Genomic DNA, 12,051 nt, shown 5'->3' with positions numbered 1-12,051 from the left:
AGGTGGAAGTAGGAGGTATTTACAATGGAGCTGACATGGGGACCAAAGTAGAGGGTTGGTTCCAGGATAACTCCAAGATTGAGGACCAGGGGGGAGGGAGTGATGGTCGAGGTGTCTATGGTGAGTGAGATAGGTCTAGTTTTTTTGAAGGGATTTGGTGCCTATGAGGAGGAGCTCTGTTATGTCACTGTTGAGTTTGGGGGAGTTGTGGGTCAGCCGTGTTTTTATTGTAGAGATGCAGGTTTCGAGTTCGTTGAGGCGAGGATTTTGGATGGGTTTGGTTGTGATGTAGATCTGAGTGTCGTCAGCGTAGCAGTGTAAGTCCAGGGTATAGTCCCAAAAAACATCTGCCCATGTCTTTTCCTAGGCCTTGATGAAAAAAAGGGTTAGAAAAGTCTAAGTTTGGGAAAAGACAACCAAGGGGCTAAGAGAATCTACTTCACTTGCACTAAGCAACGTAATTATGCAACATCCGATGTTATTGGTGTGGGTCCGTCTACTAGATGTACTACTAAAAGCGCATCAGAGATATTTTGCCCTGTGCCTTATTACTGGGCTGTATCATGCAGGCCAAATAAATGCGGACAAACCGGTATAAAATATGACTTTATTCTAGCGATGCACAGACGACTGCTCATTTATTGGAGTTTGTACCATCGAATCCCGTCACGTGCAGTAAAATCTGTTTAATAATTGATTTGATGCCCACACAATGCAATAATAACCATGGATTTGTTAACCATTATTTGCTACCAGTCACAAAATGTGAGCTATTCGAAAACGTTAACCAAAATTGTCATTATCGATACTAATTATCGTACTCAAGCACCTTCCTTTCCATGCATGACCCGGTACTTCCGGGTCATTTCCCTCAGAATTCTTATCCTTCCTGGCAAAAACAACTATTAAACCGTAGCCCTATAAAATAACATAGACCAACCAATAAATGAAAAATGCCCATTAGAAGTGGCCGAGGCTGGCTCAAACAGGGTGTTTTGGTTTTAGGGTTATGCTAACCCTAAAAAATAACTGTGTGATAAACTAAATAAAAGTTTATTATAAAGTTACTGCCTGAAGCTCATTATAATACATTAACATGCACTTCCTCTGTTTCTCCAGAGTGTGGAGGGGGAGCACCACGAGAAGGCAGTTGAACTACTCAAGGCAGCGCAGGGAACGGTGAAGCTGGTGGTGAGGTACACCCCCAAGGTCCTAGAGGAAATGGAGTCCCGCTTCGAGAAAATGAGGTCGGCAAAGCGCCGGCAACAGAACAGCTATGCCCAGTAGTGGTCCCCCCTATGGTTCCATGCCCAGACCCTCACGCGTATTCTCTCTTCGGGCCATCCCTAACCACACCCTGTCCTTGTCCCTTACCAGCAAAACAACACTGAACCCCATGTCTAGTTTGTCATCACAAAGTGTGCTACTACGCCTTTTCTGTAGCTTTTTATGAAAAAATATATTATTCTACTATTGTAATCTTGCTGGACAATGCAACTCAAGAACACTAGGCTGATCAAGCATTATTTTTGTAATTACGTAATTTGGATCCACTACAAAATCCCAATAATGTTTTTTAAGCTTTTAGCATAGCCAAATTGTCTCAGGGCAACTGATATCTCCTATTTACTGTGATCAGTCTCAATTTTACTTTTCCTAATTGTTCAGTGTAAGCAATATCATGACTTTATTTAGACAATGATGATGGTAAGATCGACATGAAATCAGAAAATGATGTATGTATTGAATTTCCTTCAAGTCACTTAAAAATGTTAATTAGTAGTTGTTAACGTAGAGATGCACCTCCAATTTTCCATCCTCTTTGTGTTATGCAATTCTTAACAGTCCTTCAAAGACTTGTGAAGCTTAGCTTTTATGTAATTTGTTTAGTTGCTATGTCGGTATGGTTGAAATTGGGACCAGAGCATGGATGCAATAGCTTTTTGTCACCACACCAATAGACATAATATATGTGGCATGTTTCCTCACTATTTATTTTGGCCTGAATTTACTTAGAGATTAACTTGGTACCATGTCTCTTTTCTTTGGCTTGGGAAATATAATGTGTAGTGATTTACTTGTCAAGCACTTGATGCATTTTGTCACGACAGTTAGTATTGTTGTTTTTTAACCCTGCTAATTACTGCTTGTTCATACCGCTTGCATCATTTAAAAGTGCAACGTTAAGAAGGATATTTGCACACGGTTTCACAATTGTTCTTTTGCCACCTCTTATATAACTAAAATTGGGCATTCCTTCTCGGTGTAATTGGCCCTGAAAAGGCATGGCACATCTAAATAATTATTTGCGGTGTTGAGCTAGTTATACATCTTTTTATTATGGAATAATGAACATTATTATTCATAATATCACCATCGATAAAGTTTTTTATACATTACTATATCTATATATGTACTGCATTTGTAAAGGGACACTTATATAGACCTATGGATCTGAGACCATCAGTGGAAACCTTGACGTCTATCAAGGATTACATCTATTACACATATTGGATTTACTCAGAATCTGATGCAATAATTTCCAATGAATAGACATTACTCATCTTTAACAAGTTTGCATAATAACGGTACTTCCCAGCTCACTGTTATGGCTATTCTCCTCAAAGCTAAAACCTGCACCATCAGTCAACGTAGCTCTTCATAACAATCAGAGCTTCTGAAAATCCAGTCTTAATTTGTGTTACCACATGATTTTATTTTGTTTATCATGTTGTTAAGGTGTCGAGTTAAACAAAATGTCCCTTTACTACTCAGTCTCAGGGTCAATTATTGATGGAGGGATGAAAAGGATTTGCTGAATTTTTACATGTGAATGTTTGACACCAAATCCAAGAAGCTATCAACTCCCTTGTTATAATGTCATCAGTGTTAGTTATTTGCCCCCTTGCTTTTCTTAATTTATCAGGCATGTGTTGCAGGTTATGCCAGAATGGTTTCCGGCCCATCATGACTAAGGAATTACTTATACAGATAAACGTTTTCTTTTTTTAAGAAATTATCGTTTTTAATTTGCTAGTCATTATATGTAAATCTGTTGTCATTCAAAAGACAATGACCAAGATTTGGTCTGCATGAATTTTTGACTCCACTTTTTTGATTAATACTTCAGATATCTTAACTAATTGGCTGCAACATGTGTTTGTTTGAGAATTGAATTTCATATAATGTCATAGTACTATAGGTAATTGGGCATTTAAGTAGAATTGGTTATAGCTTTAATGGCACAAGTTGTGTAGCTAGTTTTATTATATACCTGTTACTTTAAAAATGTTTAAACTTGTAATTATTTGTGAAATATGGTCATAACGCCCCATGTTACGGATCAGGCTTAACTTTTGCTAAAAATGTCTTATTTTCTTTTAGTATTTTCTATAACCATTTTCTTTAGTGGCTGTTGATTTACAGGGTTGCATATCAGAAGCCTCAATGTTCAGATTTTATTGCTTCATGAACTCTGACAAGGTTAACTGCCCTAAATCAGCCATTAACGTAAAATATCATTATAATTGAACTTTTTCCCCCCTTTCGAGTATTAAGACCAAACATTGGAATTGACAAGTTTTGATAATATGTGGAATGTAAAACTCATTTCTCACTCATCTTGGCTGTATTGGGTGCTTAATTGAAGTTGTCCGATATGCTGTTACATTAAACTGGAATGTACTGTATAATAATTTTGAGATTGTAACTTGGAGAAGAATTAGGTTGGAAAATTCACAAAATAAAAGACAAAAATTACTATGAATGTTTTGTTTATATTATAAATATCAAGTCATTGTCAGTTGGGATGCACAGATGAAAAAGTAAATTAAGACGTGAAGCTTATTCTAACGGAAAATTATCTACAAAAGTAAATAAAATATAAAATCCTTAGAAAGAAGTTGACATTCCTCAGTTCTATAGAAAGGAAGACACTTCCATGTCACATTAAAACGGTACAGTGCAGACTTATTGTACACAGAAAAGTACATATAAAAGATGTAGTTATTTGTGAGACTAGTTTAAGAATAGTACTGAATACATTTGAATGGGAGTTTTAGGATTCTTTCCTCTGATATCAGTTTAAGGATATTTAAGTTGCATTACTTATAACATCTGTAATGGTACAATAAATTGTCTATAGTTTTAATCTGTATGAAGTGTTAAATAGCTGTTAACTTGGTTAAAGTGTTCAGATCTCATGGCTACAACCCTAAAACATGTATTAGGCTGGGCAAAGATTTAAAGTTTTAATCGCATAGTATTGGTGAGTAAACTCGCGATCAATTACACTTTTAAAATTATGTTTTAAATCCACTCCATTTGAAGTTAAATTAGATTATCAAATGGAATGACACATTATCATTCATACCAAATATAATTAATAAGCAAAAACTAGACAAAGGTATCTTGAGGGAGTTTTAGTGACTCACTCAGTGTGGGTTGAATATGAAATTTATGGAACACCACAGGGGAATTGTAAACAGGCTGTCACTAACTGCAATTGTAATCAGGCAGTCACTTACTGCAAGTGCAATTTAATGTTAAGTAAGTGGAACTAAAAACTAAAATGATTTCTGATATGAATGTTGACATTCTGTGGGCAAAACCTTTCAATATCAAAGAAAAAATAATAATAATGTGCGTTTATGTGTCAATTTGTATTAAACGCGTTAAAATAAGATTGCGTTAAGACGTAATTAATTCTTTAACTTGCCCAGCCTATATATATATATATATATATATATATATATATATATATACAAATATATAAAATAAATATATAGTGTGTACATAGTGCTCTTGAATACTTAATAATTATTGATATAATAGAAGCACATATGTCCTTGATATAGATCAAGATATAAGAAGATCAACATTAAAAACAACCACAAGTTGTTTCATGCTGTCTGCAGCATTGTAACGGCTGGCAGCATAAAGACTTGGCCGAGGCACTCCGGTGTGTCCAGTGGAGGGATTAAGGACTCCTCATCAGCCCTAACTCATTAAGAAGGGCTCTCTAGGAACACATTGATCCTTCCCTGCGTCCTCACGTCCAATAACATACTTGTTTGTGCACATCAGATTTATGGTCCAAGCCTCTGAGGCCGTCCTCAGTGTCTCATGGTTACATTCCCACCAAATCTAGGACAGTCCCCCTCCTTGGCATCCGTCATGATCATGTGGACACCAGATGAGTCATGAACTCATTTCTTTGAGTGACGCCATCAGGGGTTAAAGAGGAAGTCTTGGGCATTGAGGGTGGAGGGGAATAGGGAAATGGTTCCTAGGAGTAAGACAGTGTTGCCCAAAAACATATCTTCGGTAGGGGCGTGATGGACCAGTGTCTCCATTCCTCATTCCCAAAGCAAATGATCAAATTAAATGAATCACTAGGTCAAGTAATGTGTGGTTTTGTATTCTCAAGATCAAATCTTTGTTGTACTTGAAAATGTTGTTTTTCTAATATTGGTTATGAACAATTGTAAAATATTGCCACCATGATACAATATACATACAATGTTGGTAAATATGTATATGTTTTCGCACCACCCATTGATGATTATAATGACATAATAATAACATATAATAAAACTAACATAATAGAGTAGGCCTACCATGGGATTACTGATAAAGAATACGATCAATCAATCACTGATTTGATATCCTCAATCAATCAATTTACCCGCTCTTTGGGCCTTGTGTGTTGAGTCATTCGAGTCAATAATGTATATATTCGTCTGATGTATTTATTTTAACTCTCTAATGTTTATCTTTCCGTCTATTTTTACTTTTATTATTAAGTTATTTTATTTCTTTGTTAGTTCTTGCCTAGTATTAATTTAACTTTGAAATGATGGCTATTTAGTGCTAAACTATCGTCGTAATTGGCAACCATGTAATTCTGTTTTGTGTTTTGATAGCGGCGATATTTAATTTCCAATCCAAAAAGTAAATCTCATAATTTCTAAAAGGTGAAGCACTTCGTGGGCTTGTTTTGAGTGTGCCTCTTTTGTCATTTTGTCCAAGTCGGTATATATTTTTCCCGCGAGATTTGGTCTATGGCGTCATCAGTGAACGCTTCTTCAGTTTTCTTTCTACCACGTAACTTCCTTTCCGCTTGTACGAATCTCACCGAGAACACGCGTTTACCTCTTCTGCAAGTGAGTGAACGGTTAAACAATGTATGAATAAATATATAGATCTCAGAACAGTTTGTTCATCCACGAAAACTCCTCAATATTTGTGTCTTTAGCGATATCTCTATAGAAACTATGTATTTGTAGTTGTTTAAACCAGAGCAGAATTAGCTTGAACATGCTAAATTAAGCTAGTGCACAGGGGCACATAATTTAGCACAAAGCAAATAGTTATGGGATTAACCCAAAGCGTTGTTCACTATAAACAGTTGGTTTGAACAACTGTAGTTAATTTCGACATCACATTCCAACATCCAAGCAGCATCATCTTTGTAGTCCGATTCAGTTTAATGTAAATTGCCATCATCCGCCTGTCAGCATTAGGCTGACGGCTACATGCCGTGAGTAACATGTTTATAAAAGTTATATATTTGAACCTTTTTGAGGCCGTTTTCTCCACTCATAATAATGGTCTTGTTGCTCTTCTTTGCCTATTTCTACAGAATGCGTTACGTTGCCGCTTACCTGCTCGCAGCCCTAGCTGGCAATGATGCTCCTCAGGCAAAGGACATCCAGAAAATCCTAGAAAGCGTTGGCATTGAAGCTGATGACACCCGAATGCAGAAGGTCTGACCAAATCCAAATTATCGTCTTGCAACCAAGTATATTGTCCATAATGGGCATTGCATATGTGTGTCGACTCATCACTATGGTACTATGTCCCATAGTTCACCCTTTTTTTTAAACAAATTAACTCAAATTGTAAGGGGGCCACCATATGGCTATAATACACCCAACCATTGAAGTTGACAGTGCAGTCTATATTGTAATGCTTACATTATATGCATATCAATACATTGTATATTCAGTTAAAGAATGAAGTAGGGTTGTAACTGCAGGGGGTATTTCAGACCATCAAACACACATTCTGTCCGTTTCACTCATTATGGGCTGACATATGCTGACATATTGCCAATAAATCTGATTATCAAACGTGTCCATTTGCACAAGTTGTTGAGTGTCATATTGAAACATTTTATTCAACATGGCTTTGTTAATTGTTAAATTATGTATATATGAACCATTCTAGCATGCCGTTATCAAGCTGTTAATTGCCCATTCACCAGGAAGACATTGTAACTAGGATTCCTAAGATTTTATCGGAGCCTCAGACTGCACCGCCCAAAGTAATCTCAAAGCAAATCGGTTCTGTGTTCTGGGGTTTAATTCAATTTTCTTCCTAATAGGTAATCTCTGAGCTTGATGGTAAAAGCATCGACGAGGTCATTGCTCAAGGTGAGACTGTTTTTGTCTGTCTATACATTGTGCTTACATGGCTAGCTAATTTCAATGCTATCGTTCTTATTCTAACATTATGACTTCTTGGCTAAACGTTTTGTTACTTTATTTGACCTGACATCACTTGTCTCTTGGTAGGTAATGGCAAGTTGGCCAGCATGCCAGCAGCTGGTGCAGTAGCAGCGGTAGCCACCTCTGCTGCGGTTGTCGCTGGAGGAGCAGCAGCCCCGGCTGCAGGTGAGCCAGGGCACATTGGACATGATCCAAAAACAACATGCACATAATTCTATCACACATGGTTCTTTACTTACACTATTCTATCTGGTTATGTACATACACTATTCAGGACACGCACTATTGTATGTATGTATGTAATAGCGACCAAAACCTTGTGGGTTGTAATTAGATGCATGAAATGCATGTAAACTGCTTGCTGGAAGAAATGATCACCGACATGTGATTGCTGTAAAATAATGAATGTGTCAAAGTAGGACTATAAGCTCGTAAATAAATGATGCTGTCAAACCCCTGCTAAATGAAATGCAAGCCTGATAATAGTTTCCTGCACATTGGTTTGTTTTGTGCTTGACTGTCCGGTCTAGAGTTATCAACTTCAGTAATTGCATGTATTGACTGTCACTTACTGTATTACAGCTGAAGAGAAGAAGGAAGAGCAGAAAGACTCTGATGAGGGGTCTGATGATGACATGGGATTCGGCTTGTTTGACTAAACTTGTTAACCTCAGAAATAAAATTTGTATAAAATACCGTGCTTGAACCTTTGTCAATTGAAATGCATTGCTACATTGCAGTTGTGGTGTAGAAGGGCTTGGGCCCAAATTCGGAATGGTCTAAAACGCTTACTTAACCCAAATCCTCCTACCGAGATGGGAATGGAATGCCTACTGACCAGGAGTAAAATGGACATTGGGTGAACTATTTGCATAAATATGTAGCATGACCTAATGCTGCTAGGACTGCAACAATAAGTTGATTAATTTTTAGACAAATTAATTCAATGTATAGATTGATTTAGAAGGTACAAATACCAAATATAAGGCTGTTTTTTAAAATATAATTTTAAAGTAAATGTGGTTTTTTTTTGGGCTGAAAATCAGATTAGGAAAGTGCAGTTTGTACTGAGTATGTAGGCCTATATTGTTGAATTTCATTATTTTTGTGAAGTAGACCAAAAATATGCCCAGGTGCGCCAGATGGTCACCAGGTCACAAAGTGTATATAAATGTATAATTTATTTTTTTTCTCTGGTTATTGGATGGCTCAAAATATAGGACACTGGCTGCTGGTAAATGAGAGGTTGGCATTACAGCTATGGACCCTTTAACAGTGTCAATAGTAGGATAATCATTACATTAAGGATGTAATGATTATTATGCCATAAAAAGGGTCTTATTCACCCTCGGAAAATTACCATTATGGAACAATCAATGATTAACTCGTCTAAAGTGGATTTTATGGTAATTCATTATCCGACTCATTCAAATCTACATTGACAACGCTCGATCTTTTTCCTTAAATAATTATTGATTAAACATGACACGGACTGAACACTGAAATGTAGAAATTTAACAATCAAACAATGTTGTTGAAAGGATGATGTTAGTTTGAAATTACTGTAAGCCACGCCCTCTGAATGAGTAATGACGTAGATTCCCGGCTATACACCCGTCGAGCCTCGTCTTTTCATAATCATAACGTCGACGGACAGTGAAGGTTACCTGCTTCAACAGTGCTTGAACGGCAACCTTTCAGCTGTCTTTCACCTACTTTTGGATCAATTTCTAAAATCCGATTTATTTTAACTAAATATCCACTACACAGTCGCCATTTTCGTTTAGATTTCGTGTTATTCGAGTATCATTAGCCTGCTACATCGCTAGCTGTTTAGCTAACAACGCAAACAGAATATCTGTCGACAAGACGATCCAACATCCAACTGAGTACTTACCTTCCACATCCCGACACAAGAAACGATAACGGTAAGATTGACTATGTTATGGTGTACATTTTCTAAACGACAGTACGTCGATTTCTGTCATGTCACAGAATGAACTAGTTACCTGCGCAATTATATTACCAGGCTATCGGTATGACGAATGTGTCGCAGAAACCTGATACATTTCCCCAATTTAACATGGAACACTGATACGTTTAATACACAAACGTTATTTATAGTCGGCCCTGGCCTATGTGACTAATGTTTTTTAATCGAAAACACGCAATGTTTGTCTTTCAGAAAATGACTCCTGGAGTGAGACAGAATTTCCATCAGGACTGTGAGGCAGCCATCAACAGGCAGATCAACCTGGAGCTGTATGCCTCCTACGTCTACCTATCTATGGTAAGACCCAAGGCATGTTCATTACAAAGACAATGATATTGTCATGCTCATTTCCACTTAACGACCCGATTCCGGTTTTGTAAACAGTTTGTCTTTGCAAAGTCATGCCTCGTTGTTTAAAGTCAACACTATTGTTTTTTTTTTTTGCAGTCGTACTACTTTGACCGTGATGACATCGCACTCAACAACTTTGCCAAGTTCTTCCGCCATCAGTCCCATGAGGAGCGTGAGCATGCCGAGAAACTGATGAAATTACAGAACGAGCGAGGAGGACGGATCTTCCTACAAGACGTCAGGGTACGTCCATGGGGCAATTCCAACTTCCCTTTTTGAAGTCTGAGATTTTTATAAATGTGATCTAATTCATCTCAGAAACTAGATCTTCATTAGTTTTCCACGCAATAAACCACTACCACTGGCTAGCAGGGAATTGTGAAACAAGTAGTGAGGGAGGGAAATGAGGTGAAAGAGATAAAGAGGGCGTTTATAGTTGAACTCTAATCTTTAGCACTCTCTGCAATCTTTACGAGACACGAGTTAAACGTTAAACTGACGACTCAAAAACAGCAGTTACGTGGGTGATTCATGCGCGACTGTTTTTCTTTTCTCTAGAAGCCAGAAAAGGATGAGTGGGCGAGTGGTGTGGAGGCTCTTGAGTCTGCTTTGAAGCTGGAGAAAAGTGTGAACCAGTCACTGCTGGACATGCACAAGGTGGCCGCTGATCACACTGACCCGCATGTGAGTATTTCTCAGTCCTGTTACATTTTATTTTACATAATAAGGATCGCAAATTTCAAGGATTGCAAAATTCATATCATTTAGTGTTTGGTCTCTTTACCGGTTGCCGTGCAACGGTTAAAGTCCAATGTGTGTTGACTTTTTTGCATCCTCGGAATTTATAACCTGTTGCCAATGAATTGGACTGAATCCAGTCTATTTTGGTATTTCAGAGTTCTTCTGTAGTACTACAAAACTTGAATACTTAATTCTTGAATGCAGATCATTTTTATGAACAGATCTTTGTTTTAACTTTTTCACAGTTGTGTGACTTCATCGAGACCCACTTTCTCGATGAGCAGGTGAAGTCCATCAAGGAGCTTTCAGACTGGGTGACCAACCTGCGCCGCATGGGGGCTCCCCAGAACGGCATGGCAGAGTATCTGTTCGACAAACACACCCTGGGCAAGGAGAGCGCTTAGACATCTCCTGATGTATTCCATACATTTATAAACAGTGTGTGCGAGGTACTGGCCCACCAGTCCAAGCTTTGATATTTTAGCTGTTGTGCTTTGTCGTAAGCCATCAATATTGACTACAGATCACTTAGTGGCCCTTCATTGAATAATGTAGTTGGTCCAGGAACTGTGTCCTTATGCTTGTCACCCTGATCAGTCAACTGCCCCAATCACCACCGTGTGTCTGCAAAGTTTTATTCCAGCAGTTGAAATGTAATCAAGCTTAATAAAACGAACCCTCTGGATTCTGAAAGTTTTGTCATATTTCAGGCGGGAGGGAAGGGGAGAGAGGGAGGGGGAATCTACTATCAATGCCAAATTAATTATATTAAGGTTTAGATGGATGCATATGAAAAAATATAAATTTGGCTTTCAACGTCTAACGTGTAAAATACAAGAATAAATCAAGGGAGAACTACTTTAATCTTGGTGCATAACAATAGGTACCATACCAGTCTGGATGGTTAAACCATCAAATGGGACTCACCGGGCTCCACTCAAACATCTGTATTTGTCTGAATTATTTTGTTTAAATTCTGTAAATTTTTTATCTGTGTTAATTTGTCAACAAAAATTAGTAAAGTAGATTGGTTTTAAATGATATTTGGATTAAATGTCGCGGTACGCTGGTGAAGTTGTATTAAACAGATATTCTAAGGTCATTCACTCCAGATCCAGTGGCTTCTAACGGGACTGCCAATGAACTTTACATTACCTTTGTGCTGACTTGCCCGTATGCGAGAGAATTCATACCCCGCATGTAGCACACCTTAATTAATTGCTAATGTCTACATTTATTTGACGCAAAATAAATGTCTTAACATTACACTGAACAATAAGACACACCCCTTTTTATAATATTGAAGTCCTTTGCAATTTTATGTTAATATTTTGCATGTATTTTTTTTAAATAGTTTTAAATGTCATTTGAATCAATAACATTATTACCACACTGGACAATAAGTCGTACCTCTTTAAATTGGATATTAGTACTTCTCTGATACGAGAATCTCAC

At 37.5% G+C, this 12,051-nt stretch overlaps 3 protein-coding genes across 4 annotated transcripts in view; all 3 read left to right on the top strand.

Moving 5' to 3' along the window:
- Positions 1 to 3,779, top strand: part of lin7c (lin-7 homolog C (C. elegans)) — a 5,944-nt gene extending 2,165 nt beyond the window's left edge. The window contains exon 5 of the mRNA XM_056608160.1: positions 1,120 to 3,779. Coding sequence (XP_056464135.1) covers positions 1,120 to 1,287 — 168 coding nt within the window. The 3' untranslated portion in view covers positions 1,288 to 3,779. The remainder of the gene's footprint in view (positions 1 to 1,119) is intronic.
- A 2,274-nt stretch (positions 3,780 to 6,053) lies between these two features.
- Positions 6,054 to 9,439, top strand: LOC130403115 (60S acidic ribosomal protein P2-like). Of its 2 annotated transcripts, none has more exons than XM_056607289.1 (5): positions 6,054 to 6,164; positions 6,644 to 6,767; positions 7,388 to 7,436; positions 7,578 to 7,676; positions 8,094 to 9,439. In XM_056607289.1, exons 2-5 carry the CDS (start codon positions 6,645 to 6,647, stop codon positions 8,168 to 8,170), a joined length of 348 nt encoding a protein of 115 aa, XP_056463264.1. In that variant the 5' UTR covers positions 6,054 to 6,164; position 6,644; the 3' UTR covers positions 8,171 to 9,439. The 2 variants fall into 2 exon arrangements, with proteins under 2 accessions (XP_056463264.1, XP_056463265.1); XM_056607290.1 differs by having other exon boundaries at positions 6,130 to 6,185.
- On the top strand, positions 9,347 to 11,289 carry fth1a (ferritin, heavy polypeptide 1a). Its single transcript, XM_056607287.1, has 5 exons — positions 9,347 to 9,439; positions 9,697 to 9,801; positions 9,952 to 10,098; positions 10,414 to 10,539; positions 10,842 to 11,289. Exons 2-5 carry the CDS (start codon positions 9,700 to 9,702, stop codon positions 10,998 to 11,000), a joined length of 534 nt encoding a protein of 177 aa, XP_056463262.1. The 5' UTR covers positions 9,347 to 9,439; positions 9,697 to 9,699; the 3' UTR covers positions 11,001 to 11,289.
- Positions 11,290 to 12,051: the final 762 nt, after the last annotated feature.

Source organism: Gadus chalcogrammus, chromosome 14 (assembly GCF_026213295.1).
Source record: "Gadus chalcogrammus isolate NIFS_2021 chromosome 14, NIFS_Gcha_1.0, whole genome shotgun sequence".
NCBI classification, from domain to species: domain Eukaryota; kingdom Metazoa; phylum Chordata; class Actinopteri; order Gadiformes; family Gadidae; genus Gadus; species Gadus chalcogrammus.
This window is presented reverse-complemented; position numbering and strand designations above follow the sequence as displayed.

What these genes read in the sequence shown, in the direction of transcription:
- LOC130403115 (XM_056607289.1), top strand. Translation starts at nt 6,645, where the DNA reads ATGCGTTACGTTGCCGCTTACCTGCTCGCAGCCCTAGCTGGCAATGAT. An exon ending in CGACGAGGTCATTGCTCAAG is followed by an intron (nt 7,437 to 7,577) that starts GTGAGACTGTTT and finishes GTCTCTTGGTAG; the next exon opens with GTAATGGCAAGTTGGCCAGC. An exon ending in AGCAGCAGCCCCGGCTGCAG is followed by an intron (nt 7,677 to 8,093) that starts GTGAGCCAGGGC and finishes ACTGTATTACAG; the next exon opens with CTGAAGAGAAGAAGGAAGAG.
- fth1a (XM_056607287.1), top strand. Translation starts at nt 9,700, where the DNA reads ATGACTCCTGGAGTGAGACAGAATTTCCATCAGGACTGTGAGGCAGCC. An exon ending in TCTTCCTACAAGACGTCAGG is followed by an intron (nt 10,099 to 10,413) that starts GTACGTCCATGG and finishes TCTTTTCTCTAG; the next exon opens with AAGCCAGAAAAGGATGAGTG. An exon ending in CTGATCACACTGACCCGCAT is followed by an intron (nt 10,540 to 10,841) that starts GTGAGTATTTCT and finishes ACTTTTTCACAG; the next exon opens with TTGTGTGACTTCATCGAGAC.